Source organism: Hemicordylus capensis, chromosome 3 (genome assembly GCF_027244095.1).
Source record: "Hemicordylus capensis ecotype Gifberg chromosome 3, rHemCap1.1.pri, whole genome shotgun sequence".
Classification (NCBI taxonomy): domain Eukaryota; kingdom Metazoa; phylum Chordata; class Lepidosauria; order Squamata; family Cordylidae; genus Hemicordylus; species Hemicordylus capensis.
Window position 1 is genome coordinate 247097388 of NC_069659.1, and position 27170 is coordinate 247124557.

The following is a 27170-nucleotide window of genomic DNA, read 5'->3' on the forward strand; positions in this document are numbered from 1 at the left end:
TCAAATGCTGCCGGAATCTGCTATGCTACAATATTACCAGTTTTATACTGGGTTTGTAAAGTGTTTCTTAGATCATCATATGTAGACAGAAACAAACAGTTTATTCTTCCAGTTTGTATCCAAACTGGGAAGCATGTTACAGTTTAGGATTTTTTTTTTAAAGTGTGTGTGGCATTCTGGCAATAAGAACCAGACAACCAAGCAGGCTAGGCTAAGTTGAAATCTCATCCAATATGGCTCCAGTCAGAAAACGATGCAATGAGTGAATCTTTGGCCTTCTTGTTTTTCAAAGAGATGCATCCTTCTTCCCTCACAACCCCACAGCAAACCACTTTTGCTATATGATGGCAGGGAGCTGAACCATTAAAAAAAATCTGGGTTCAGGTTCATAAGTATTTATTTTAAGAGTCTGATCTGGAACTGAACTGGAGAGTTTAAAAAAAAAAAAGTATCTGAAGGAGTCCAGATAATTACATGCAGAATAATGTCAAACTCTTTTGCTTGAAAGTAACTACTGTATATGAAACAGCATGTCATGGTGTTAACCATAAATGAACACAATGTACATATTTAACTTGAGGGGAAAGTGTATTTTTAAATTTTTCTTTTTGAAAGTGTCAAAAGTGCTTACAAACAAAACATATACAACAGAATAAAAACAAGGAAAATAAAACCTGAACCATGCAATTGAAATCTGAATGCTTGATGCCAGAGCATATTTTGAAAGTGTTGCCACTTTGTTTAGGGGTTTAATTCTGGTTCCAGTGCAAAGTAACTTTATTTAACAAATTACTATACCACCCCAAACTCATGTCTCTGGGCAATTTACAATAAAACAATTTAAAATTTAAGATTCAGTTCAGATTCTAGATTCAGTTCAGCATTTCTAAACTAAACAGCATTTCTAAACATATCTAGATTTAGTACAGCATTTCTAAACTAATTTGGGGGTTCGGTTCAGCTCCTTGTATGATGTGGAGATGCAAAATAGTTGAAATGACATGCTCCTATAAAACACAAAAGGGAATGTATTTGGCCACTCCTACAGCAGATCTCTGAACTATGTGGCTCTTCCTATGTTATCTTTCCCAGGCACCATATACATATTGATGTCAACCACCCAGACCCATTTTTAGAAGGGCGGTACATAAATCAAATAAATAAATATTAGTTTTTCTTGAACAAGATAGATAAGTTGCAGGTTCTCTGCTTATGGAAGGTATGCTCCCATGTAAGTTTCTTCCTTTAATACTTTCACTTGCATGAAAAGTAATGTGCATTATGTCAGCCAGGAAACACATGGGAACTGACTCACATTGGTCATTTACTGCCCCATTGTATCATTCACCCCAGACCCAAGGGATATGTGATAACTCCATAATCTGAAAATAAAACATCATGCTTTGTAAAGATTATAAAACATATTTTAAATGAAGGGGGAGGGAGAGACTACATAGAATATATACACATCACTTTAAGTGATCGCATGTGCTCAAGTAGTTCATATCCACAATGCCCTTCCTGCTAGGCAATAGCAACTTTTGTAATTCTGATCCCCAAGGTAAAGGGAAAATAAAGAGATTCTATGGAACACCAGAGCAATCTTTCTTGAAACCAAGTTCCACAGCGGTCAACGAGACCTGTAATTTTAAGCATGCTTACAATCAGATTGTGAACTTTGCTTCAAGCCTCCCTTATGCATTTTTCAAACAATGTCATTCTCCATAAATGCGAACACCACGTATCAAAGTTCTATTACTCAAGAGTTTTTATTCTGACATAAGCCACACTATGGCTTTTTGGTTCACAGTAGACATACAATTCATTGCATTAAGTTTTCACGTTGAGAGGTTGTCTGGGCGCGTACACACATGAACATCTTCAGCATAATTAGTAAACCAGCTTTTGAGAGTCTTAAATAGTAGGAAACTTTATTTCTATAGAAATAAAATTATCCAATTATGAATCCCAAGGACCCATAATTATAGTGGGCTGGTTCAGACATGATGTGGAACCCTGGTCAAATCAGATTCTGCACAGCACCCTAGGAGCATATGCCCCCTGCCTCCCATGTCTGCTCCCAATGTGGTCCAGAAGCAAATAATATCAGTTGTGACATCTGAACCCATCTCTCTCTTTATTCTAACCTCATATAAAATAAACTCTCTCCTTCAAACCTTGGATACAGCCTGCACCCGTGTTCCCGCTAAGGTGTGCATATGCTCACATGTTTTTTGATGTCCGCTCAGTTAACAGTGGATCCCTCTCAGGTCGAATTAGGAAAGCGCCATTCTGAATGCAATGCACACACTGCCTTCTAGAGCAAAACTCATTCCACACACAGATGAGAAAAATTAGGGTGACCACTGGACTTCACTTGCTTGAAATAATTTTTTTGATTATTTCCATCAAATGCAGTCCAGTGATCTCCCTAATTTTTTTCACCTGTCTCCAGAATTTGTTTTGTTCTAACCGGCAGTGCCAAGGCAGTGTGCACACATGCATTCAGAATGGGGTCTTCCTGATTCAACCGGGATCTACAATTAACTGAGTGGACAACAAAACTCGTGAGCATGTGCACACCTTAGCGGGAACATGGGTGCAGGCTGTATCCAAGGTTTGAAGGTGACCGTTTGTTTTAAGCAAGGGGGTTACAATTGAGAGAGATCAGTCAATATGTCACAGCTGAACAGGGGTGGCCCCTCCATGATACAGTGCAAGGTAGTCAGCTCAGGTGCTACTTGCTGCTGCACAGGTGTCACCTTGCTGGGCACTGCCACTCCTTTTCCTGACCACTGAGACACCTGTTGTCTACAACACTGAGGTTGGTTTATTCTAACCTATATCAGAAACAGACACTGGTGTGGGCATGGGAAGGAGGGGGCAGGCACTCCGGAGCTCAGGACGTGGCACGAAACCAGGCTTAATCATGAGTCTCTGTCACATCTGGACCAGCCCAGTGCTTGCTTGAAGAAAACTATATGAAATAGCTTTTAAAAATATCCTTAAAAAGGTATAAATAACTATTACACATTCATAAAGTTAAATATATAATATTGAATTTAGAGCACTATAAAAAGCCATTGTACATACTTTAAATGGACCAGGACTTAAGTTAAGAATACCAAGACACTAGCCTGGCATTTATTAAACCTGCCCATTGAAACTTGTGAACTTTGTAGGCAGATTGTCCACTGGATACATGATGGGTCCAGTCTTCATGGTTGGAGGTCCATTTAAAAGCTGCCAGTCGCAATTCTGAGCCAGCTCGACAGCAAAGATCTTGAGGAGGATTTTGGCAAACTCTTTGCCCACACAGCTTCTCAAGCCTCCTCCAAAAGGGATGAAACTAAATCGTGAGGCATCCTCTGGGAAAGGAGCCATGAACCGGTCAGGGTTGAATTCATCTTTATTGGTGAAGAGCTCTGCAACATCATGGGTGTCACAGATACTGTAGATGACATTCCAGCCTTTAGGAATCTGGAATCCCTGTAATAGACAGAATGACAACCCCAAATGACATCATTCAGATTTGAATCTGGCCAAAGTGAACACCTGTACACATGACCAAACGGAGCAAGAGCTTAAATGACAGAACAGGTTAGAATTGTGCCCCCAGTGGAAAGAAATTAGCACCAAACAGACAAGCCAATGCCATTCACACTATTAGCAACCTTCTACCAATAGCTAGATAGTGCTATAATCCTCCTCATTTACATCAATACATATTCAGCACCAATGATGCAAAAGTTCTCACTTGTTCCATCGACGCCATTGGTGATGGTACTGGGCTATTAAGAGTTGCCAGAAATTTGAAGAATTGATCCACCTCAGGAATTGGGAGGAAATGCCAAATAAGGGAGGCTGGGGTGTCAAGATGCCTGGATTCTTTCTTCTGTTTGGATTTATAGCCCACATTGTTTTATAGGATTCATTACTGATCACCTGTTGAAGGAGGAGGTGGTACAGCACCACATTCTACTCAACAAGGTGATCAGCACCAATGGAGCTCAGCATCTCCCATATTACAGGCAGGTATTTGCATACTGTTGCACATGAGGATCTGGGCATCAACATGACCACCTACTGCCCCACACTCTTTTTAGGAAGCAATTGATATCTCTGCAGTTTCATCCTCCAATTTGCCATGCACCAGAAAAACAAAGGTTGACATACTGCACAAGCATATGTCAACATAGTAATGTTACATTTGCACAAATGGAAATAATGGGCTTACTCTTGTGTAACACAATGTGCATAAATTTTGCATTTGCACAACTTGGGCCAATTCTGCAAATGCAACATTACTAGGCTGATTTACTCTTGCACAGTATGTTAGCCAAAGGCTTTTTCTATGATAAGAGGTAGAGAAAGAGAGATGCTAGGTTTTCTACAGATATGCCTGAGAAAAGTTTCAGAGAATCAGTGTTCTCTAGAAGAAGCTGCCACTGCCACCAGAATTCCTTTATGCACAGCCCATGTTGCAGGACATGGCCAGTTGGAAGCAGGGGCGTAGCAAGGTTGAAGTGGGCCCAGAGACAAGATTTTAAAATGGGCCCCCCCGCAAAGTCCAGGGCCTCCGCACACCCCAGGCCCCCAAGGATTTAAGTCTGATATTCCAAAATAAGTATGCTGCCTGCAAATACATTTCACTGAATACACACACACATCACAATATATAGTGATATACATTGAGTACTATACATTTGTATTACTTTTAATGCCTAGAACACACTAGAAAGATGAATTATTAAAATGGGCCCCTCGCTGCAGATTAGCAAAGGAGACTTTCAACCATGCAGGGTGAACCTATGTTTGTTTTCCCAGAATTCTGAACAAATTCAGTCAAGTTTGATTGCAGGAGGTTTTTCACAGGAGGCTTTTAAAGCCCTTTAAGACACATCTCCTCTGGAATGCAGGTGCTGCATTCACATGTTGGCCAGATTTACCCTGAAGTCCCTGCAAGTTATTGGGGAGCAGTTCACACACAAGAAAAATAAAATAAAAGCACCACACATGCTTCACAGTTCTCACTCAGACCTTCTGGGTTGCAAAACAACTTGAACATAAGTGCATTTATAAATGAATGAATGAATAAATAAAATTAATAAAATACTGTTCCAGAAGTTTTTGCAATTTTCTGCCATGAAACAAGCCACTTATAGGACTTTTTAGATAGTTTTTTTTAAGTCAGCAAATTTTCCAAGCTGTTTCAAAATAAATATTCAGAGACTTCTCGGTCCCCCCCCCCCATATCCAAGCCCTATGGCAAGCAGATCCCTATATATGGGGGGGGGGGGCGGGAAAGGTAACCACAAAAAGGAGTTCACACTCTACCTGGCAAATGCTGGTCTGGGTTAAGCAGGGCAGCAAGGGGTCTTCTGCTGCAGAGAACACTCTGGCTGCCTCCTCCTTCCTGGCTTGCTTGGGCCCTACTCGAGTTCAGGCTTCACTGCGGCCTACACAGAGGCCTCTGTGGAAGCCCCGCCCACCCGCCGATCAGCTGAGAGGCGGGAGAAAAGGAGCTCTTTGCAGCTTGCCTGCTGCTTCGATTGCGGCCAGCAGAACAAGCAGGAGAGACGGCGAAGAGGGCAAGTGGCTGAGAGGCTATGGGGCTGGGCAGGGGGCAATGGGGAGTCACATGAGGTGCCCCTGGGGTGCCCCTCCAGGCAGTGGGGCCCCCAGACAACTGTCTCCCCTTGCCCTATCATTGTTACGCGCCTGGTTGGAAGACTGAAGGAGAAGCCTAGGCCAACTTCCTGGGCACCCAAGACACTAGGACAATTGCAAGCACTTACTTTATTTGCATGATGGCCCTTCTCAAAAAATCTATGGATGAGGACAACACAACTCTATAAGATGGGGCTGCACAACTTTGGCCAGCCACCTATTATTATTATTTTATTATTGATTTATATACCGCCCTTCCAAAAATGGCTCAGGGCAGCTCTTGGACTACAACTGCCATCATCCATCATAGCGGCCAATATTCAGGGATAATGGTAGTGGTAGTTCATCAACGGCTGGCAGGCCAGAGTTGTGTTGCCCTGCTATAAGGCATAGTGCTAAGAGTTCTAATGCAGGGTTCCCCCCCCCCCACAGCACAGCAAGTCTATTAGGCTTTCTCCGTTCCTAATCTGAAAAGTCTTCTGTCACTTGAAAAGCTCTGATCACACTTCAAGTGCATCAGAACTTCAGTTAGGAATACCATCTCCCATCATCCCCAACTTCAATCAATCAGAGATGTGGTCCAGCAACAGCCTGGAGAGCCTCAGGGGTGTCGTGGAGGGGAGGGTGTGCAGGGACGGAGCACCAGCACTTCTAGCTTCTCTGGCTGTCGGGGTGGGCATGGGCATGGCCATGGAGGCTGTCCTGGAAGCGCCTGACCTCTTGGATTTGCAACTACATCACTGGTCACACCTCAGCATTATTGCAATCTTCTGTTGTGATCCTAAGCACCTAGGAGAAAGTTCCATGGAAATCCATGCCAATGCTTCCAAGCAAAAGCCTTAAGATTGGGGCATTAGGGCAACTTTGTAAGCCACCCAGAGATTTGTATATGGCATGGTCTAAAATCTGCTAAATTAACATAAAATTAACTTGACTCTCCTGCTTACATTTAGCTCAAAAGTCTTGAGTGCCACTCGGAACCCTCCTGGGACCGGAGGGCTCAGCCGGAGTGTCTCTTTGACAACACAGCCAGTGTACTTCAGTTGCTCCAAGACCTCCATTTCCAAATGCTTATCTTGGCTGAAGTTGCCCAACAATCCCTGAAAACAAAGGGTATGTCATGAGTGCCAGAGCAGAAATCAAGAGATGCCTATCTCAGCATCCAAAGGGCTTAGCGCACTGTCGGGGGTGGGGAGCAGAGAGCAGGCACTTTAAAAGGATGAAGGCAGGTCTTACGTGCCCCTCCACTACCCCAGCACGGCACTGTTGGGAGTAAACGCCCTGAGCGCAGCTGCAGGGCTCCTCCCAGGAGCCTGTGCATGGGGACAGCATGGAAATGGCATCTGAGCATGCACGGACGCCATCTTGAGTGGTCAGTAGCACCATGCTGACCACTCAAGATGGCATCCATGCATGCTCAGACCTCATTTCTGTGCTGATGCCACTTGCGGGCTTCAGGCAGTGTTTAATCCTGACAGCACCATGCTGGGGCAGTGGGGAGGAGGGAGGCAGAAGGGCCATGGAGGGGAAGGTAAGGCCTGCCTTCCTCCTTTAAAATACCCACTCACCCGCACCAAAACAATTCGGTGGGCGCAGCTCGAAGCGTTCTTGCGCCTTGAGACAGGGGCACCAAAACACTTTGTGCACATCCCTAACTATTGCCATCAAGAGAGCCAGTGTTGTGTAGTGGTTAGAGTGTTGGACTAGGACTGAGGAGACCTGAGTTCAAATCCCCATTCAGCCATGAAACTCTTGGTCAGTCACTTATCTCTCAACCTAATCTACCTCACAGGGTTATTGTGAGAATAGGTATAACTATGTACACTGCTCTGGGCTCCTTGGAAGAAGCGCAGGATATAAAATGTAGTAAGTTAATAAAATCCAGAAGAACTCTTCTTTGCTTTCATTGTATTCAGAAATTTCAATCCCACCCAAAGCTGTGTGTACACTTTTCTCAGTGTGCTTGCCATCTCCTTCATGGTTGTTCTCACAATAGCTCAAATAAACCAAGGTCTTTGCCCCTGCTAACTGAGCAAGGAGTGGTGGTTCTCTTCTGTTTAGCAAGAGGAGAGCAATTGTCCCTATTCAGCCCAACAGTGTCTCTTCAAGTAGTTGTTTACTCATATCTCCCCTGTGTATCTTGTTTTTAGGCTGTGAACTACTTTGGGACAAGGAACCATTATTTCATATCTTTTGGTATGTAAACTTGGCGGGAGGGGTGTGTTATCACCACCACCCTGGCCATGTGCTTTAGCTTCCTGGCATGTTTACAAGTCATGGAAGCAACATTTCTCACAAGGCGCTGGGCAACATTCACACAGAGCAAGCGCACCTCCTGTGTGGCAAAAGTCTTTGTTAAGACAATCACTTGACTTTTTAAATAAATGATGCATACCCATATTAAAGCAGGTGCAAACTGGGAAGCATTCCCTTCTGAGAAAGAAGAATGCCTCTTCCAGATTCTTTTTCTTGTTGTTAAGTTCTTGTATTAAAAATAATGTAACAGAAATACTTCAGCCATTTAAATTGGGAGAGGCACTCCAACAGCTTCTTAGATTAACTTAACAGATAAAGTCAATTTAAAAGTTGCAGCCCTGCTTTATATGTACATGGATCAGTGGCTAGGCCTACAACTTGCCCCCCCCCAGCTGTTTTTGGATTACAACTCCCATAATCCCCAGCAACAGTGGCCAACAGACAGGGATTATGGGAGTTATAGACCAACATCAGCAAGACGGCTGAAGCTGAGAAGCCCTAAGGCAATGCCTTAAAAGGCAAAGGATCTATAAAACTCTTTGGTTGAACAAGAGCTATGCACACTGGAGCATCACTTTGACCTGTTATTTACAGCATTTTAAACACACCCAATTACAGAGATTTTTATCTGGACCAGCAGGGTTTGAAACCTAGCTCTATAGGCCAAGTCACTGGATCAGATCAGTTTCCTACACTGTACTATTGAACTTCTGCACTAAAGACATCACTCACCTTCTCTTGCAATTCCTTTCTCACATTTTGCAAAACATCATGGTGAAGACCTAGGAAAGTGATCAAGGATGTAGCAGCACTGGCTGTGGTTTCATGTCCACCAAAAAGCAGCTCAGTTGCTGATTCTTTTAGTTCCTGTTAGAGAAAACACAAAACCAGGTGGTGTGTACATTTCAGACTTTATTTCTGGGCTGAACTCAAACAGGTTGGAAAGCCAAACTTCTTACTCAGTCAATGCTTAAGGGCCAAACCCATAATTTTACACACACACACACGCAACCACAGTAGGCCTGGGCTGCAGCTGACCTCCTGCAAAAAACCCTTACTTACTGTGATGTTTTTGGTTAATCCATTCTTGATCCAGGCCAGCTTTTGACTGGGGCTTTAGTTACTTGTATTCCAGTCCTGGAGTAGACATGGGGCTAATAAACAGCCAGCAGCAAGAGCACCAAAAAACAGTCTGCACTTGCTTCTCTGTACGTAGTCTCTATTTCATTAAACTATTAAGATTCCTGATTCCACTCCACAGCCTTGTCCTTGCATACCACAACCCTTTCCCTTGGATTCGACACCTACCATATATTGTCTCCCCAAATCGCTTCAGACAGCACTAGTGCTAGCCCAAGTCACCAGCTCCCCCTTCCCCTGGGCCCAAGTACCTCCATGAAACTCTTAGGTCCCCATGATGGAAGCCTCCTTTCTCACACACCAAAAGAGGTCTTCCCACCCTGAATCCTGAAGATCCATAATCAGAGTTTTATTTAGGCTACCAGATCCATTTTGCACCTTTTATGGACCAGTCAGAAATTCCACATCCACATCCACCCTGCAATCCTCCTCAATACCCACAGCTGCTAACTGTAGGTGGAAAGGGAACAGGTGGAAGATGCGGATGCTGAGGCACACAGTATCAGCCGTTCCTGAGTTGTTCTACTAAAAACGATCACTCCCAAGTCCTGAAGATAGACCAATAATGTGTGTAGAATGTTGCAGGTTTCACAGCAGCCTCATTGGGGAACCTGTGTTTGGGCTGTACTAAGACTGGAGGAACGGGGAGCGGGGGAGTCGCACGATTTAATATTCTACCACATACAAGACGCTTTCTATGCTGGATGCCAGGGGAAGACATCTAGTTTGTGTAGAGATAGCATGTGTGTCTGCACGCACACACCGAGGAACATTCAATAATGCAAGTAGCTTCAACCTTCAATCTGGAGTGGTACAGTCCAAAGACAGGCCCACCACCTCAATGAAAGCCAGGCTATGGTCTACTCCAAGTATAGTGGCACTACCAAAAAAGTAGTAGTGGGTCTAACCTGTCCTAAAGTTTACTAGCACTGGGACCCGACAACTAAGCAGCAGCTGTTGAAAGAGATATTGGCATGCTTATAAAAACCAGGTGACAGGTGCAAATAAATAAATAAATAAATATCTGAGGCTTTCCTCCTCCTTTCACCTACAGAACTGAATGCCTCTTCTGCTATGGCTCTTGCTGCAACAAGTGGATGCATCAAAATACATTTATTTAGAACGAAGTGTTGTTTTGATGCAGGTCATTTCATTTATGACGATCGTACAAGTCTTAACTGACTAATCAATAGGGTTGACAACAGCCTAAATAAGCATCGGACTCCCCAGAGTCTAGCAAAGATGACAGCCTGTACGGTGGAGTGGTCAGAGTGCTGGGCTAGGATGGAGGAAACTGAAGTTCAAATCCCCAGCCATGAAGCTCATTGTGAGACCTTGGGCCACTCCCCATCTCCTAGCTAAACCTACCCCACAGGGTTATTGTGAAGGTAAGATGGGAGAACATGTATGCAGGATTTACATGCAACGAAGGAAGTCACTACTTTAAAAAAGAAAGAAAGATGGACAGGGGAGAGGGATGTTGATTTATGGCTTTGTCAAGAAAGCAAAGATAGATCCATGAGTTGCTTTGGTTTTGTAGGAAGACTATGGGAACTAAAACAAAAGGCAGGAACATTTCCCTTCAGTGAAACCCCACAGATCCAGAACATCATCCTGCCCAAGATCCTTGAAATAATGCACTTGTCACAGCTATAATGGTTTGCACTGCACATGGTTATTTTGCTTTTTCCATCGCAGCTTCTGCCGCTGTAACATGGGCCTGAATTCAAAGAAAGGTATAATGAAAAAGACTCTGAGCTGGCTCTGTGCGTGGCTAACGTTTGGGCAAGTGCCATCCTGGGAAACCAGGTTATGGGGCCCAGTTGGGCTTCCAGTGCCTCGGTATGGATCCCCAGCCCGTCCCTGCAAGCCCACCCAATTCCATTCAGAACGCCAGGATAGAAGAAATCCCATCCTGCTGCGGCGGGACTCACCTGCATGTTCAGCTGCTCGCCATTGCTCTGCGTGTGCTCCATCAGCAGCTGGAGCGCATCCTTGTAGCCATCGGTGGGCTCCTTCGCAGCCAATTTCGCCAGGATATTCTCCTCGATCTTGGCGTGGATGACATCCCGCGCTCTCAAGCCCTGGAAGCAGAGAGGAATCCGCTACGCTAGCCGTGGCCTGCTGATTACCTCCCCGCCGGTCTGTACGTTCAGCCGCTAAGGCGCCCAGGGTCCACCACCACCACCCCCTCGCTCCCCCCGCCCCTCCGTCAGTCTCTGAGCGGCCTCCCTTTCCCGCTTCCAGGCAGCCGGCTTCTTTACCTTGTAGAGGCCGCTGAAAGGCACATCGATGGGCAGGGAGAAGAGGTTGCGGATCATCTCCTCAAAGGCCTCCACCAGATGTTGCTCGCTGTCCGATCCGGTCTGGCCCGGCCGAAACCCCAGCAGGATGCGCATAGCGATTCGGAACATAAGCCGCTTTACTTCGGGGTAAACCAACAGGCAGGAGCCGCCTCCGCTGCTGATCAGCCACTGCTTCAGGCAAGCGCTCACCTCTTCCTGGATGACCGGGATATAATGTTCCAGAGCTTCTCGGGAGAAAGCTTGCATGATTACCTGCGTTGGAAAGAGAGAGGGATTCGTTTTAGACGAACGCCCGATGAATTTCGCCGGGCTAAAATCCCGGCTCGGTCGAAAGCGCTTCTTTCTCAGATCTCCAACACACGTGGATTTCCAAGTAGGTCGAGCTGAATTCAAAGAGGCTTTAATCCAAGTTAAGGATGCGTTTTGCCTTTCTGGAAAGAGGGGCGCGCACTTATTGCGCTCAGCATCAGCAAGACTACACAGAAGAACGCTGGCTTGGAAGTGGAAGTGGAGACTCACTGATCTCCAAGGTCCTCGCTTCCAAGTCAATGTGTTTAAGAGCCAGGGGGGAGAATTCAAGGCTCTCCGATTTTCATGGGATTTGGTAATGTTCCTAAATAGCAACCAGTCGCTGGACTTCAGCCAGCGAGAGTTGGTCTCAGCGTTGGTCTCTTAACGCTGCAACCCTGTGTATGCTCCCTGGGAGAGAAATCCAGTTGAACTCAACGGAATTTAAACACGTTGCATGTGCCTTTAACAGTCAAGGGAGACCAAAAGCATGGAAGGAATTGCTGTTTGGGGTGGACAGCATGTGAGCGCTCTGGATTTCCTCCAAGGGAGTCATGGGCACTTCTTTAGGTTTTTAAAGCTACAGGCACAGAGACTGTAATAAACACCACCCAGTTCAATGGGACTTTTGACTAAACGTGCATAGGATTCTGCTGCAAATAGCCTTGCTGAGAACATGCTCAAAATGATGTACAGGTCTCCTAAGACGACCGGACATTTTCCTAACTTGCTCTAAAAAGTTGCCTTCGCTGACCTTTCAAATCACTGAAACTTCGCGGTAAGGTGTGGAGCACCGAGGCGGCAGGACCCTTTTATGGTCTCTGGATTGCGACTATTTCTTTTTGCATTGCAACCCTTTCTAAAAGGAAGGCGCCATTTGTTTTATTGGAACGGCCTTTCTGTGAACACTCTGGTTTTCTACCCTCTCCACCTTTACAACAGGAGCCTATGCATATTTACTCCTAAAGAAGTCCTCTTTAATGCCTTGCGCTCTCGCAGAAGAAAAGCATGCAGTCAGGCTGGCGGGGAGCTGCAGTAGACCTAAGCAAGCTCAACTACTGGCCCGCAAGTCCTAGAGGGCTCTGTGGCAAGAATCTCCAGATCGGGCTGCAAGGACTCGAGACTCAGCAGAAGACTGCCGGAGTTTGGAGACTGAGCGCCTTGACTTCAGTGGCAACTTTCCGTCTCCAGAACAGCAGAGATTCTGCCGCTGCAGCAGTCCCTACTCGGAGCACCCTGATCCATTCCCACGAGAAGCTCCTGCAGCCCGGACTGTCGAAGACTCCCATCTCTCGAAGTGTCCAGCCCAGCCTAGCCCAGCCCTGTCAAGGGCGGCGCCGCCGCCTCCTCGCTTGCCTTCTTGCGGTGTTTGTGCTGCGCGTCGTGGAGGTTGGAGAGGCAGCCCGAGCCCAGGATGGTGCGCACCGAGGCCGGCCACTGCACGGCCACCAGCCGATGCTCGCCCAGCAGGATGTGCCGCACGTTCTCCACTCCCATCACGCGCACCGTGGGCCTCCCGAAGAGGTGCGTCTTGTAGATGTAGCCGTACTTGCGCCGCTTCATCTGCAGGAATTTCCGCCGCTACGCAGGACGAGAAAGCGAGAGAAAGGAAGAGTGGGTAGCCAGCCAGCTAGCCACGCGGGGCTCACCTGGCGCCACCTTCTTCTTCCTCCTGCCCGTGCCCCCCCCTCCCCCGAAGGCGCCGCTGCCGCTTCCAGGCTCTCCAGCTTACCTGCAACACCAACTGCAGAGTCTCCCCGAAGAAGGGCAGCCCCATGGTGCCAGGGGGCAGAGGCAAGGGGCAGCTAGGATCGCGGCCCCGGACACAGTACAGGTCCCAGAGCTTCACGGTGGCCAGGAAGAGCAGCAGCGGCAGCACGAAGGTGCACACGGCGCTAGCCAGAAACGCGGAGAAGCCCATGCTGGCTGGTGGCGAGGCGGCGGCAGGCACCTACCTTTCCCCTTAGCTAGCCAGCACAAGGGCCAAGCCCCGCCGCAGGCCCCCCTTTTATACCCCATACCCAGGTCGCTGCCCACTTTACCTTGGTCCGGGGGGCGATCAAATTAGTTCACTCAAAGTTCAGCCTTAATTGCCGCGGCAGGCTCCGCCCCATCCAGCCCCCCTCGTTCCGGCCTGGCTTCAGCCGTTTGGGCTTTGCGCCCTCCCGCCTCCGCCCCCGCCCCCGCCCCAGCCCCTTCCCCAGGCTCAGCCCAAACAAACCGCCGAGCTACTGGCGAAGGTGTCAATATCATCTAGGGCAGCAGAAGGGAGCAGCGAGGTCGAGGCTTCGCTTGTGTCCGGCTGCCGGACGCGGACCGGCAGCCGTATGCCTGGATTCAAGGGCATTAAACCGCCCAAGCAGTACGACTCGGAGCTGCAGCGTTACGGCGCCAGTCCCGAATACGTTTTCACGGAAATGCGAAGTGGAATTTCCGTGGGTAGTACAAGCCTAAGCATGAATACTGGAAGATCGGTCTCGCTGTCTTCAGGGAAACTTGCTCCCATGTAACGTGCCTGGGATTACAGGAATCATGCACTGCATGTTTAGTCCGAAGTGAATCCAGCGGAACTCAGTAGGGCTTACTCCCGATGTGTCCATGTGTCTAGGCTTCCGGTCCTGCGGTGCGATTCTAAGCGAGCAGACTCAGCAGTGAATGTGGTGGACTCCTAGCTAGGAAGCGGGCTTCAGAGTTGCAGCCCGAATAAGGCAAGCCTGGAGCGATTGTTTTCCATTGGCTTCGGCTTTCCTAACTCTGCAAAGGGTGGGGTTTTAAAAATCTAGTCCCAGGCGTCCCCTAGAGCTGCTGGCCCACTGACAGATGGATCCTGGGCTTGTTTACTCGGAAGCCTCGCTGAATTCAGCGGGACCCGCTTCTGAGTAGGCGCACGCGGAGGACTGCAGCCTTCGCCCGACAGCATTATTTCCTCGCCACAGCCCATTGGATTGCATGGCAGCCTTGATTTTCAGGAAAAGGGCTGCCGCCTGCTTGTAAGCCGCCTCGGCCCATCCGGGAGACAGTCGGGGAGCGGCTCGATTTCCAGCCCTGCGACTCTTCTGCAGAAAAAGCCAGGCTTGTCGCGCCTGGAAGAGTCACATGTGCGTGGTCACCATATGCCTTCGTGGGCTGTGGTTTTTCAGGGCGCCCGGGAAGCTCTTCATCCATAGTCAGGGGCACAAGAGAGAGCAGGGCTGAGCCGTGGGCAATTGTGCTCGGTAGGTGCAGTTTGCAGCCCCGTCTCCATGGAAGGAATTGCCGTGTTTGGCAATAAGTGGCCGACAAAACCCCGTCGGCTGAGCTTCCGTGATTCAGAGCTGGGCCCTGCAGTGCTCGTTGACTTAAGAGTCAGCCCCGCTGGACTCCAGTTATTCTGCTCCCCTCCATTCCAACGGTTGGGACTCCGGTTTCATTAAAACTCGGGGACAGCAACAGGTCCGCAGTGAATGCTTTGGAGGAGAGACGAGCGGCGTTGTCTATAACCTATCAAAGAACAAACTCCTCGCCTGCGGTCCATCGATCGGGCGATCGGGCTTGGACTGGTTTGCCATGGCGCACAGTCTACGTCATGGCATTGCGGCGATCCTACCGTGAGAGTTCATTATTCAAACACAAACTGGAGTTCATGGAACCCTCTGCACATGTGACCTGGAACACAATAGACTCAAGAGTCACCACACCCAACCTCTCTCTCGGGGGTTGTCGTTTTATGCGCTTTCCTTCCTCAAAGGAGGTCAGGGCGGCGGACAGGGTCGGTCCCCCGCGCTTTTATCCTCCCAACAGGCTTTAGGCTGAGCGAGTGTAAGCGGCCCAAGGTCTCAGGCCCTGGGAGACAATCGTCCTCCTCACAATCCAAGGCTCTGTCCTCCATCACACTACACTGGATTAGCGCACAGGCGCCTACCTCAGAGGCTACTTTAAGTGCTTCTATCTCTAGAAGCACTTCAAGCCCGGAGGTTGTGAACATCGTTCCGTAAATAACCTACCTACAGCATATTAGACACTTGCGGACAGCCACTGAGTAGATGCGCTGCACACCAAGGGCGTAGGTTTGAACTAGGTGCGCGGGAGACAAACGTCCCCGGGCTCCTGAACGGCTGGCAGGCAGCTTGCTCTTTGTTCTCCCCCGGGCCGCTCTGAAGAAGACGACAGAGACATCTCCACCTTTTGCCCCAGGGCCCACTACAAAGGTTCTAGCCCCTGTTGCAATAACTTAAATGGTTAATAAATCGTTATTAAATGGTTCAATAGATCTAGGAATTGGGGTAAGCAGCGAAGTGGTCAAATCTGCAAACTATTTAGGATAGTGAAATCCCAAAGAGATTGTGAGGCGTTCCAAAAGGATCTCTCCAAACTGGGTGAGTGGGTGACAAAATGGCAAATGTGGTTCAATGCTAGCAAGTGTAAAATGAAGCATATTGGGCCACAAAACCCCACAAAAACACAACTTTGCATATACACTGATGGGGTCTGAGCTGTCCGTGACTGACCAGGAGAGGGATCTTGGGGTCATGGTGGACAGCTCCTTGAAAGTGTTGACTCACTGTGCAGCAGCTGTTTAAAAAAATTGAAAAAAGGCAAATTCCATGATTAGAATAACTAGGGAAGGGATTGAAAATAACACTGCTAATATCACAATACTCTTATACAAAACTATGGTACACCCACATTTGGAGAACTGTGTACACTTCTGGTCACCATACCTCAGAAAGGACATTATAGAACTGGAAAAGATGCAGAAGAGGGCAACCAAGATGATCATGAGCCTCAAGTACCTAGGAGGGAAGACTACAGCATCTGGGGCTGTTTTGTTTAGAAAAAAGAGGACTGAGGGGAGACATGATAGAGGTCTATAAAATAATGCGTGGTGTGGAAAAAGTTGATAGAGAGAAATTTTTCTCCCTCACACACACCACTAGAAACAAGGGTCATCCCATGAAACTGATTGCCAAGAAATTTACAACCAACAAAAGGAAGTATTTTTTTCTACACAACATATAATCAGCCTATGGAATTCCCTGCCACAAGATGTGCTGATAGCCAACAGCCTGGATAGCTTTTAGATAAATTCATGGAGGACAGGTCTATCATCTATCAGTGGCTGTAGGCCACCTCCAGCCTCAGAAGCAAGGTGCCTCTATATATCAGTTGCAGGAGAGTAATAGCAGAAGAGCCCTCAGCTCTTGCCTGTGGGCTTCCCTGAGGCATCTGGTGGGACACTGTGTGAAAAAGGATGGTGTACTAGATAGGCCTTGGGCCTGATCCAGCAGGGTTGTTCTTAAGTGCCTGGATTTCAAATTAGCCACATTCATTCAGCTCCTAGCAGTTCATACAAGGGAGTAGGTCCCATTGACTTCAGCAGGAGCAGCTAATCCGACACATGGTGACTCAGAAGTAAACCCCATTGAGTTCCATAGGGCTTTCTTTTCTAGAGCATAGAATTGCACTCAAGCATAGCAGCCTAGGAAACCAGCAATCCTGTGCTCTCTGACTAGGGAGGAACTGGGATTTATTTCAGATTAAAGATGCAGAGGATCTAGCTATGCTAATAAAACCTGTTCTTCAACCCCTAATAGGGACTTCCGCTTAGGGACATGCTGCAGTCCTCTTTAAGTCAATGGGAAGAATGGCTTATATCTATTGAAGTGTATTAAGATTCAGTTTTATTAACCACTACTAGATTCCTGGCAACGATTGGGGTGGTCCTACAAGTATAAAATGCTCAAACATTCTGCTAGACTCCCTAAGTAGACAATTTCCTCTTGCATATGACTAAAAGTTAGCAGGATGCATTAAAAAATCTACCCAGAGATGTGTGTTTGGGGCAGGATATAAATGTCATAAGACAACCTACAAACTGTTTTGTTTTGTTTTTAAGAAAGAAAAAAAACCTGCCCTATAGATTGGCTGGTCTGTGTCTTGCAAAGGGAGAACAGTATTTTTTCCCCTCTATCTCTGAAACCTTTGGTGGCAATTGAGATATTTTTTTGCACCAGGCACAGCTAATCTAGTTCTTCCAGCTTAATGCTTCCCCCATTCTATTCATTACAATTGCAAAGCAGGGTTTTTTTCCAGCTGTCCCCCTTTTCTCTCTCTTTTGCCCATATTTTGTTTAACATCCAGCCTGATGGAAGAGTTCTGATGAACTGGAAACCTTGCTCATTTCTTTGCGACCTTTAACTGGTCTCTATACAGGTATTACCCTTCTTGTGTGACTGTGGAACACATTTTTCCTTTAAGGAAGAGGGCAGCCTTTAGCTCAATTCAGACATGATGCTGTACCAGTGTACATACATCTATACACTCATATACATTCATTTGTATTAGTGACTGCACCTATGTTCATTTCTCTTTATTTATTTGATTTCTATACCACCCTTCCAAAAATGGCTCAGGACAGTTTACATTAAAACAAAACAATTAAAATCAATTAACAGTTAAAAACAGAGACTATAACACATCATAAAACAATTAACAATTAAAACTTTATTTGTTAAAGTTGTAAAATTTTAAAAGTGAGTCTGGGTACAGGCCCTTCAAATGCATGTTCAGTCGTAATGCCTTAGACACTCTGTACCTGCTCAAAGGCACTCTTATTTGCCACTTCACGTTTTAGGGCTGAGCCTTGCAGCTGAATCAGTAAGCCCGGGTAGCTCCTGGCTCAGAGCCTAGGTAGCCGCCCTCAAAGCCTAGGTAGCCACACTCTCACAAAAAGTCCCATCATCCTGAGTGGTTCCGTAGTTCCCAGTTTGGGCCTTTATTTGAAGACCCCAGGACTATACTTGGGAGTAGTCCCGGCTTAAGGCAGCCATCAAAAAGAGAATGGCCCTCGAGCAAAGCACTGGGAGATTTGAAGCTCTAGATCCCATCTGATCTGATCCCCTTAGGTAGAAAGAGTCAGGCTGAGAAAACCGGGGCTGCCCCCCGTCCCCATCCCCGTCCCCCCTCCTCATTTCGGACAGTCTGCGTTCCCTCTTCCCCGGCTACCTAGCGCTGAGAAGCCTCTGAGAAGGGGGCGGGCGGCGGGTTTCCTAGGCTAAAACTATAAATGATGTAACCGGATGAGGGAAGAATGGCCCGATCCTCGACGCTTTTCTCTAACATTAGTCCTTGGCCTGAAGTTCACCCCAAAGAGAGACGAGTTTATATTTACGTTCAGAGTCCTGAAGGGAGGAATCAGCAACCAGCAAGAAGACAGAGTAAATTCTCAAACTGATGATGCGGTGCTAATCGTAGGTTCAAACGCAGGTCAGCGAGGGGAAAAGAGGTTACGGCGAAAGGTAAACAGAGAGGGAGACGTTCGCTGCTGCTGCCGCCGCCGCCTCCCTTCGCCGTTCGAGGCATTTAGAACATAGATCTTAGTCAGCAGGACCGGCAAGGGTGGGAGCTCAGATTCTCCGGGGGCTGATCCGGCTTCACTCCACGGCGTGGGGTGAGAGCTATGCGCTAAGGCTTCAAAATCGCCAGAGAAGAAGACGAAATCTCGAGCCACGACCGACCCACTGAGCTCTAAGCGAATCTCGCTCTTCCTATTCCCCACCCCCACCCCAGGATCGGCTAGATCGCTTAACTAGTGGGCAGTCTGCACCACTGAGAACTTCTCCTGCGCAAGCTCGGCACATTGAAATTAAAAGGTGCTCGCGGGTCGGAGAAGTACCCGGAGGACGGGCTGAGTCTATCGGATGCAATCATTAAGCGGCATCATTAAGGTACCAGAGCCCCGCGGACTTCTAGGAATTAAGCCCGTTTAATCATATATTTAATTGCGCGCAACATTATGCGTCTCTCGTGAAAGTTAAATCAGATTTTTCACAAGTTAGGGTGTAGGAAAGAGAACCAGAATAAGAGGGGAGAGCCTGCGTGACCCTTCCTAGATCACAACACATGGGCATGTTTCCTTAGAAGTAAGCCTCATGGAGATCAATGGGATTACCAGTCCTGAACACAATGAAACTTGTTTCCTTGTAAACCTGCAGAGGATCGGGCTCCACTTGCCCTTTAGGGAGTGCAGCAGCCTTATTTAATAGCCGACGGCCGACCCATTGCTTATGGTAAGAGACCTGTGAGGTCTCTACAGCCAATGGGTTGGCTTAAATACCTGCTGCTTAGCTTTACAAACTGGAGCAGGCAGTGGGTGAAGCTGTGCCTTGGAGGTAAGTAAGGCCCACAGAAACCAGTGGGGATCGTAGTCTCCAAGTTAAGTAGTAGCAGGCAGGCTTGCTTCGGGGTTCGAGTGCAACCTGCAGGCTGGTGAGGTGCAGACTTTTGCACCTGCTGCCCGCGGCTGACTGCCCTGCGGTAGCTGCGACACCCTGTTTGCGGTTGACCTCCGCCGATGGTGGAGCCGAAGAAGGAGCTGCGGCGGCGGGCCACCCGGCTCCTGGGAACATCTGCCATGCATCAGCTGCTCCCTCCCTTCGCGTGCAAGATGAGTTGTGTGCTCAAGCTTGCAGCCTAAGCACGCAGCTCACGAGAGTCCGGCATCCCCCCCTGCGTGGGAATCCTGATGAGCCCCCGCCGCCTCCCTTCCACTAAAGCGCTTCCCTTTCGTGCCATGCGGTATTGGTCGATCGCCAGATGTGGCAGGCAGGCACGCATGGCTCTTATGCAACCTCAAACCGGCAGTAGCAGCAGTTCCTCCTCCTGCTCTAAGCCCTCCTCATCTACCTCCTCTGACTGAGTCTGAGATCTTTGGGTACACACCGTCGTGGCAGAACCGAGAGGAAATGGGGGCAGAGCGATTCGGGAGACTGCAGTGGTGCGGCGCTTCGCCTCCGCCGCTTGGTGCGGAAAAGGCGACACCGGTGAATCCGAATTCCCATGCCCAGCCAGAAGCGGAAGAGCGGTTGAAGAGGCAACTGGTCCATCCCCCGATATTCTCGCTACTTTTCGCAGCTGATTCACAAAGCCACGAGATGTGTACAGGGCAACCCGGTCCCAGGCAGGTTTACTCAGAAGTAAGTTTGACCGAGTTCAATAGGGCTTCCCCCCAGGAAAGGAGAGGAGCTTATCATCGGTGCCCATGTAGCTAAAGCTGCAAGTATGCACTTACATGGGACGGGAGTAAGCTCTATTGACTAGAATGGGATTTACTTCTGAGTAAGCCCAGGAATGATCTCCGATTTCCCTACACCAGTTCTGGTGGTAAGAGTTGAAAGAGAAATGGGGGGGGGGGCGGGGGCAGCTGCAACAAAACTATCAAGTTAGTTCAGTCCTCTCCATTTCCATGGGAATAGGCGGGCTTGTCTTCGAGCCTTTTACTTCAGAATAAGCCGCCGGTGGATATAAAATAGGTCTGGCTCTGGTCCCAGTATGTGCACTGGAGTAGGGATGGCCTGAATCGTCTTGCCGTGAGCCACGAATGTGTGTTAAATTTACAAAGCAAGAGTGCATCCTCCCGAATCCCTTCACAGTCAAAGCGTAACTAATCCTGGGTTAAGTGATCCTAAATAAGCATGCCTGGGCTGAAGGACGCACGTCGGGTCTTGCAGGCCAAAGCAAGATCCAGCATTCTTTGAAGAAACCTTGGTCAGACCAGAAACTGGGCAGCAGTCCGCCCATGGACCACGGTCAGTGGCTGCACCAGAAAAGAAACTGAAGAGGGCACAGGAGGGAGAGGCAAAGAGTGTCAGTTCTGGGTGGGCGAGCTCAAGGCCCTACATGTTAGATTTCTGAAACAAAAGCGGGGGGCAACTATTCTTCTGGGGGGCGGGCCTCTGCCGGCCCCACCGCTACTGTCGACCACAGACTATTTTCTGCTTTGAGAGGCTAGAATGCTGACTGGGGGGAAAGGGTGGCGGCCCCTCGCTGCTCTTTTGCTCTGGAGCCGCCGGTTTCTCCTCTTGAAAGCAAGGGGGCACGGAGTTTTGATTTTTAATGGGAAAACTTACTCGCCCCTCTTTAGTGAAGATAGATCTGTCTTGGGGAAACCGCCTCTCTCAGAAGAGCGCCGATCCGAGTGGTCTACGTCCCGCACCCAATCCATATATGTGAACCAATCGGGGTAATTCTGCGTGTATCAAAACCATAACACAAACCCTGCTAACTTGGCAAAGAGGCACCTTTTACTGTGGTGATTCTTTTTATTTAGCAGGGGGAGGGTAACTGGCCCTAACCACCCGCAGCACAGTACTTCCAGTGACTGCTGCTGGTGTCTATCTTATGTTTCTTTTTAGATTGTGAGCCCTTTTGGGACAGGGATCCATCTTATTTATTTATTATTACTCTGTGTAAACCGCCCTGAGCCATTTTTGGAAGGGCGGTATAGAAATCGAATAAATAAACAAATAACAACATGAATGTAGGGTTGCGCACCCTTGGTAGGAAGCCACATGAGTTCGGCGCGATTTCGGGACAAACATATATATGCTGCTTGGGAGGACTGCAAACTTGCGAAAGGTTCGACAGTAATCATGGTCTAGGCGACTAGCCGCGGCTATGGTTTGTGATCGGTGCGGCTGGACGCTGTGCTACTAGGTATTTGCACCGAATTCAAGCGAAGTTGAACAAGTCCCGTCCCTTCTCAAAGGGATTTTATTTCCGAGAAAGGCCATTCTCGTGTTTAAATCGGGGCTAGTATTACCTTCTGTAATTCGAATCCAACACCTACTCCACAATTTCGAAACTCATAACCACGTCCCCACACACATACCAAGCGTTTTCTGAGTCGCTCCTGAAAAAGATCTTGTCCGATCCTACGCATCCCCGTTTTATGCAGGGGGGTAGTGAAGTGGGGGAGGTGCTTACTAGGGACGGAGCCGAGAGCGCCGGCATTTCTCGGCTTCTCTGGCTGTTGGGCTGGGAATGGCTCTGGGGCCTGTCCCGGAGAGGGCCTGCACTTCTGAATTTGCAACGACACCCCCCCCCCACCCCGGTTTTTAGTAAGCAATGAAGTGCACAGGACTGCAGCCTAAAGCGTATGGAGAGAGGATCGAGGCCTTTCCTCTGCATTACCACCACCACCACCCCTCCAATATTCTTGCAGGCCCTTTAAACAGACAAAACTCCGCGGGGGTCAACAAGCGGGCACGGCTCATTCTAAAGGCCACTGAAGAAGGTCCCGATTCTGGGGGAACTTCCGGCCCACCCCGCGCCCCCGCCTCTCACGTGGAGAGACGCTTGTGCCGGACTCGGAGCTAATAGCGTTAATGGCGTTGGCGCGAGGAGAAGAAAGAAGCGGGGCTCTGCGGCCTTGACACGTTTCCCCCTCCGTGCTCGAGTTCCCTCAGGTTGGCTTTGCTGTCTTTTCCCTTTCAAGGCTCGCTGTGTTCCCATCTCGCTCCCGCCACCCGCTCGTCTGACCTATATACACTCCGGGCCTGGTGGGGTTGGAAGGCTCGGCCGTCTCCCGTGTGTGCGCGCCTAATGGGGGGTGGAGGGGGATGCCCATTTGGTGGTGTCTGCAGCGCCTGGAAAAACAGTGGCATGACCCCGGGGCACTTGCGCATTCCCATGCGCTGACCTGCAGGCGACCTACAGCCCGGACCCTGACATCTGAATGAACCCTGCCAGCTCCTTCGCCAAGTTCACTGTCCGTCAAATAACGAGATACGGTGGTCTGAACACTGTTAATTACCACAGGAAACCTTTATTATCTCCGCAGCCATCTATTATACAGTCGTCAATCCGGGGGAGGGGGCGGGGGGAGGACCCGTCCGGTAGTCAAAGAGTGAAAGGGATAATTAAAGACATCTTGGAAGGAGCTCAAGAAATTAACAGCCTAATAAGAACAGACTGTGGTGTTTACAAGTTAACGCCGATTACACTTCGCTTGCAAATATTCATCATCACTTGGAAAGCGGCGAGGTTTTTTCTAGGGGCTTCCGTTCCGTTCTCAACTGTATCTACTCCAGAGTAATCTTACTGGAGTTGGATGTCACAATTGCGGACCTAAATGGCCCCAAAGATTCCCCCGTCCCTTTTTAAAAAACCAACTAATAACTAGCTAATCAATTAACTAGGCTCATGTGGTCTGGTTCACCCCCCCCCCCTCCTGTTAATGTTTATTCAGAAGACAGGCAACTGGACCTACTTTCAAGAGAACGTTTGAAATCTTACACCGGTTCCTCCTGTAATTCGAATGTCGGGACGTTTGGGGACGTGCGATGGTTCGTGAATTAATAAATCTTCACTTTTCATGGATGGGTCTGTAATGCGAATGCAAGATATGCCTTGACTAGACAGTACATTGGATATACAATCGGATCCAGAGGTGCAGATAGTGGGAAAGTTTGAGGAGCAGCTCCTTCCTTAAAGCTTCTGGGAAGAGAGAAAATACACTTTTGCGGGGAAGAAAGTATGTTTTAAGGGACAGGAAAGTACTTTTTTAACATGGGGGAGAGAAAAACACTGTTTGAACAGTTGGGGAGAAATAAACACGGAGGGGAAAACCAGAGCACCCTGCACCACCTGAGTGAAAAGGTAATACTTGGGGTGAGAGTTTAGTCATGGGGGGGACTCATCAAGTGCGGGGGTCTTCACCCCTGTCATTCCCTATCCTGTATTTACAGGTTTAGACGATTGCATTCTATCTTAAATGTCTTTTATAGCATCACTCTGAGACACATGCGGTACTAATCACTGTGGACACTTAATGGTTAAAGATGTTCCAACCTAATCTACACAGGAGATTCTTTCTTCCAGCAACAATCTCCCTGTGACTGAAATCCCATTGTGTTCAGTAAGGGTTACTCCCTATTGCACTATTCCTGGTAGCTAGTCCCAATGAACAAGGGACTTACTTCTTAGTAAACATGCATATTAATATGTTGAAAGAGCACAAGTTTAGGAAGAGTCATTCTGGAATACTGAAATACAGAAAAAAATGTGAAGTTCTGTTTGGTGCTTTAGAGCTAAACATCAGAATTGGCTTCCTAGTCCTCCAGCTGAGGTCCTGCTAGTCCTAAATGGATAAAAGCACTGAGAAGTTGTTTTCTTTGTTCCTTAACTACCATAGCCACTCACAGGCAACACAGTACCAACATATTTCTTCCCACCCTCCAGCCTGATTCTAGATAGATAGCAACTGTAGAACTAGAAGTGATCAATTATTCCAGATTAGCCAGCATGGCATAGTGGTTAGACCGTTGAACTAAGGAGACTTGAGTTCAAATTTCCATTTGGCCATGAAACTCACTGGGTGACTCTGGGCCAGTCACATATCTCTCAGCTTAACCTACCTCACAGGACTGTTGTGAGGATAAACATAACCATGTATACCTCTCTGGGTCCCTTGGAGGAAGAGCAGGATATAAATGTAAAGATAAAATAAATAAACCAGAATTTGAAGAAATAACATAGGTAGTAGAGGTGGGCCCTCTACACCAAATCCAGTTGGTCTAGAGGTTTTTTAAAAAATAAAAACATTTTGATTCAGGAGGAATCTCACAATAATATCCGTAGAATGTTGAATGGATCATTTAGAGAGTTGTGCTAATTAAAGTTAGTCATTGACTCTTGGATCTTCCCGCCTACTGTGGTTTTTTTTCTCAATTTACCACAAAGATTCACCTTAAAGACAAGGTCAGAAGGGCAGGGACTTCTGGTTCACTAGAGGGTCAACCTGCCAACAGCATTTTAACTCAGCCTTGCAGTCTAACCTTCTCTAGCTGTGATGGAGTTGAGGGCAAGAGGAGTTACCTTACACAGGGTCCGCTCTCTGGGAGTTAATTCAGACATCTTCTCTCCAGGTAGGGTCCCCAGTGTGGTTTTGCTGATTATGATGGACTATGACTGTGCCATTAACACTTGCAGTGAAAGCAAAAATCCAGCAGCTGATGTTTCCCCAGGAGAAGAACTTCACCTGTTAATCTTCTGTCAACTGTTAAAGGCACAGGGGCCTATTTAGAACAAAAGTTGATACCCCTCAACATCCAGGTAAGGAAATTAACAAGAGAGCTCTACATTGTATTATGAAAGTTCAAAGAAACTTGCTAGAATACCAGATCACCATTAATTCAGCAGCAGATGGTTCTATCCAAAGTATGAAATCTCCTAGGTAGGCTTAAGTGGATTTACATCACATAAAACCATGTACATCTTATGATCTTCAGAATGTTTTAGAGTGATGTCCTAAAGCCAGAAACTTCTCAGAAGAGGAAAGCCTTCTCCTCTCCAAAAAAACAAAACACGTATTCAGGGATAGGCAGTTGTAAGTTGTTTCTAACAAGGGAAATTTCCAGTGGTGGTGAATTGGCTATGCCCACTGGAGTTCTGCATACTGCAGTCCATCAAGGAGGATGAAAAGTAATTTGTGAATGTTTTAATCCATCTCCAAACTTAGGAGTATCGGTGTAACTAGATGTGTGATCCACAACTGAAACCTGGAAGGAACTTCCAGGTGTGTCTTGAGCAAGCTCATAACAGGCAAATATTCAACAGGTACAGTTTATAGAAAAGGTTACACCTCCAATCCCATTTAAGTTAACCATGAAGCAACAAGAACATTTGAAGATGTATGTTGCAAGAGTACCTGTAGAAAGAGTACATTTTCTTCAGGTTTCTGCAGTGAGAGCATTTGATTAAATAATGTATCTGGAGACCCCAAGGTAGGGGCCTGACCTTCATTCTTTCATTCATTTGATTTCTATACTGCCCTTCCAAAAATGGCTCAGGGCAGTTTACACAGAGAAATAACAAATAAATAAGATGGCCCCCTGTCTCCAAAGATGGCATGCTCTGGGTGCAAGAATGGATTCACTTGCTTACTAAAACTACAGCAGAAACTGCCATGCCCACCTTTATTATTCTTTTAAAAATTATTATTATTATTGGAAATCTATGGTGAGATTAAAAGATTTAAAGGCAGGCTATCCACTGCCAATAAAACAGCTGCAGAAAAGAGATGGAACTATCAGTATTCAAACAGGGCCGTCCTTAGAGAGCCCTGGTGGTGTGCAAATCTGGCCTGGGGAAAATCAGCCAGTGTGGGGCCCCCTTCCAGTTAATTCTAATAGGGGTTTTAAAAGCGGGGCCCGGGGTGGTCCCCCTGCTTGTCATGCCCTAAGGACAGCCCTGTATCCAACTTTGAGACAGTTGGGAGGGATGATTCAAATTTTGAGACCATACAGTCCTATTTTTGCAAGCAAATTTGTGTTAGGAGAAGGCTTCCCCCAATTTTATTTCAGCCCTAATAGAATATACTAAAAATGATTTAAGGTTTACTGAGGATGTGTTCTCACCATAAGGATGATGTGAGTTGTAGCGGGGATCTGGGATCCCTGAGCTGCACGTGGTCCTCAGCACATGTTGCGAGAACCCAGTGTTGTACTGTGAATCTGGAGCTGGGAACCCGGATTGAGCCCAGCTCAGCCAGTTCAGCTCAGATGCTAGATTACTGATCTGGGCTCAATCCAGGTTTTCCACAGCAGACCCAGATTCCTGGTAAAATGCTGTGTTGTTGATTGTGAGAATGAGCCCTGAGAATCTTGAATTATGATGTGGAGGATAGCAGGTTACCCATGCTAACTGAGCACCACCCCTGCTAGCTGAGCAAAGAGACACCTTTTAAAGTGG

General features: G+C 47.6%; 1 protein-coding gene across 1 annotated transcript; it reads right to left on the reverse strand.

Annotated features, from left to right (window-relative positions):
- Nucleotides 1-575: 575 nt before the first annotated feature.
- Nucleotides 576-13785, reverse strand: LOC128350899 (cytochrome P450 26A1). Its single transcript, XM_053309764.1, has 7 exons — nt 13393-13785; nt 13017-13241; nt 11331-11624; nt 11001-11150; nt 8659-8793; nt 6618-6770; nt 576-3489 (listed from the first exon to the last, which is right to left on the reverse strand). The coding sequence occupies exons 1-7, from the start codon at nt 13579-13581 to the stop codon at nt 3148-3150; spliced, it is 1488 nt and encodes a 495-aa protein (XP_053165739.1). The 5' UTR covers nt 13582-13785; the 3' UTR covers nt 576-3147.
- Between the last annotated feature and the right edge of the window lie 13385 nt (nt 13786-27170).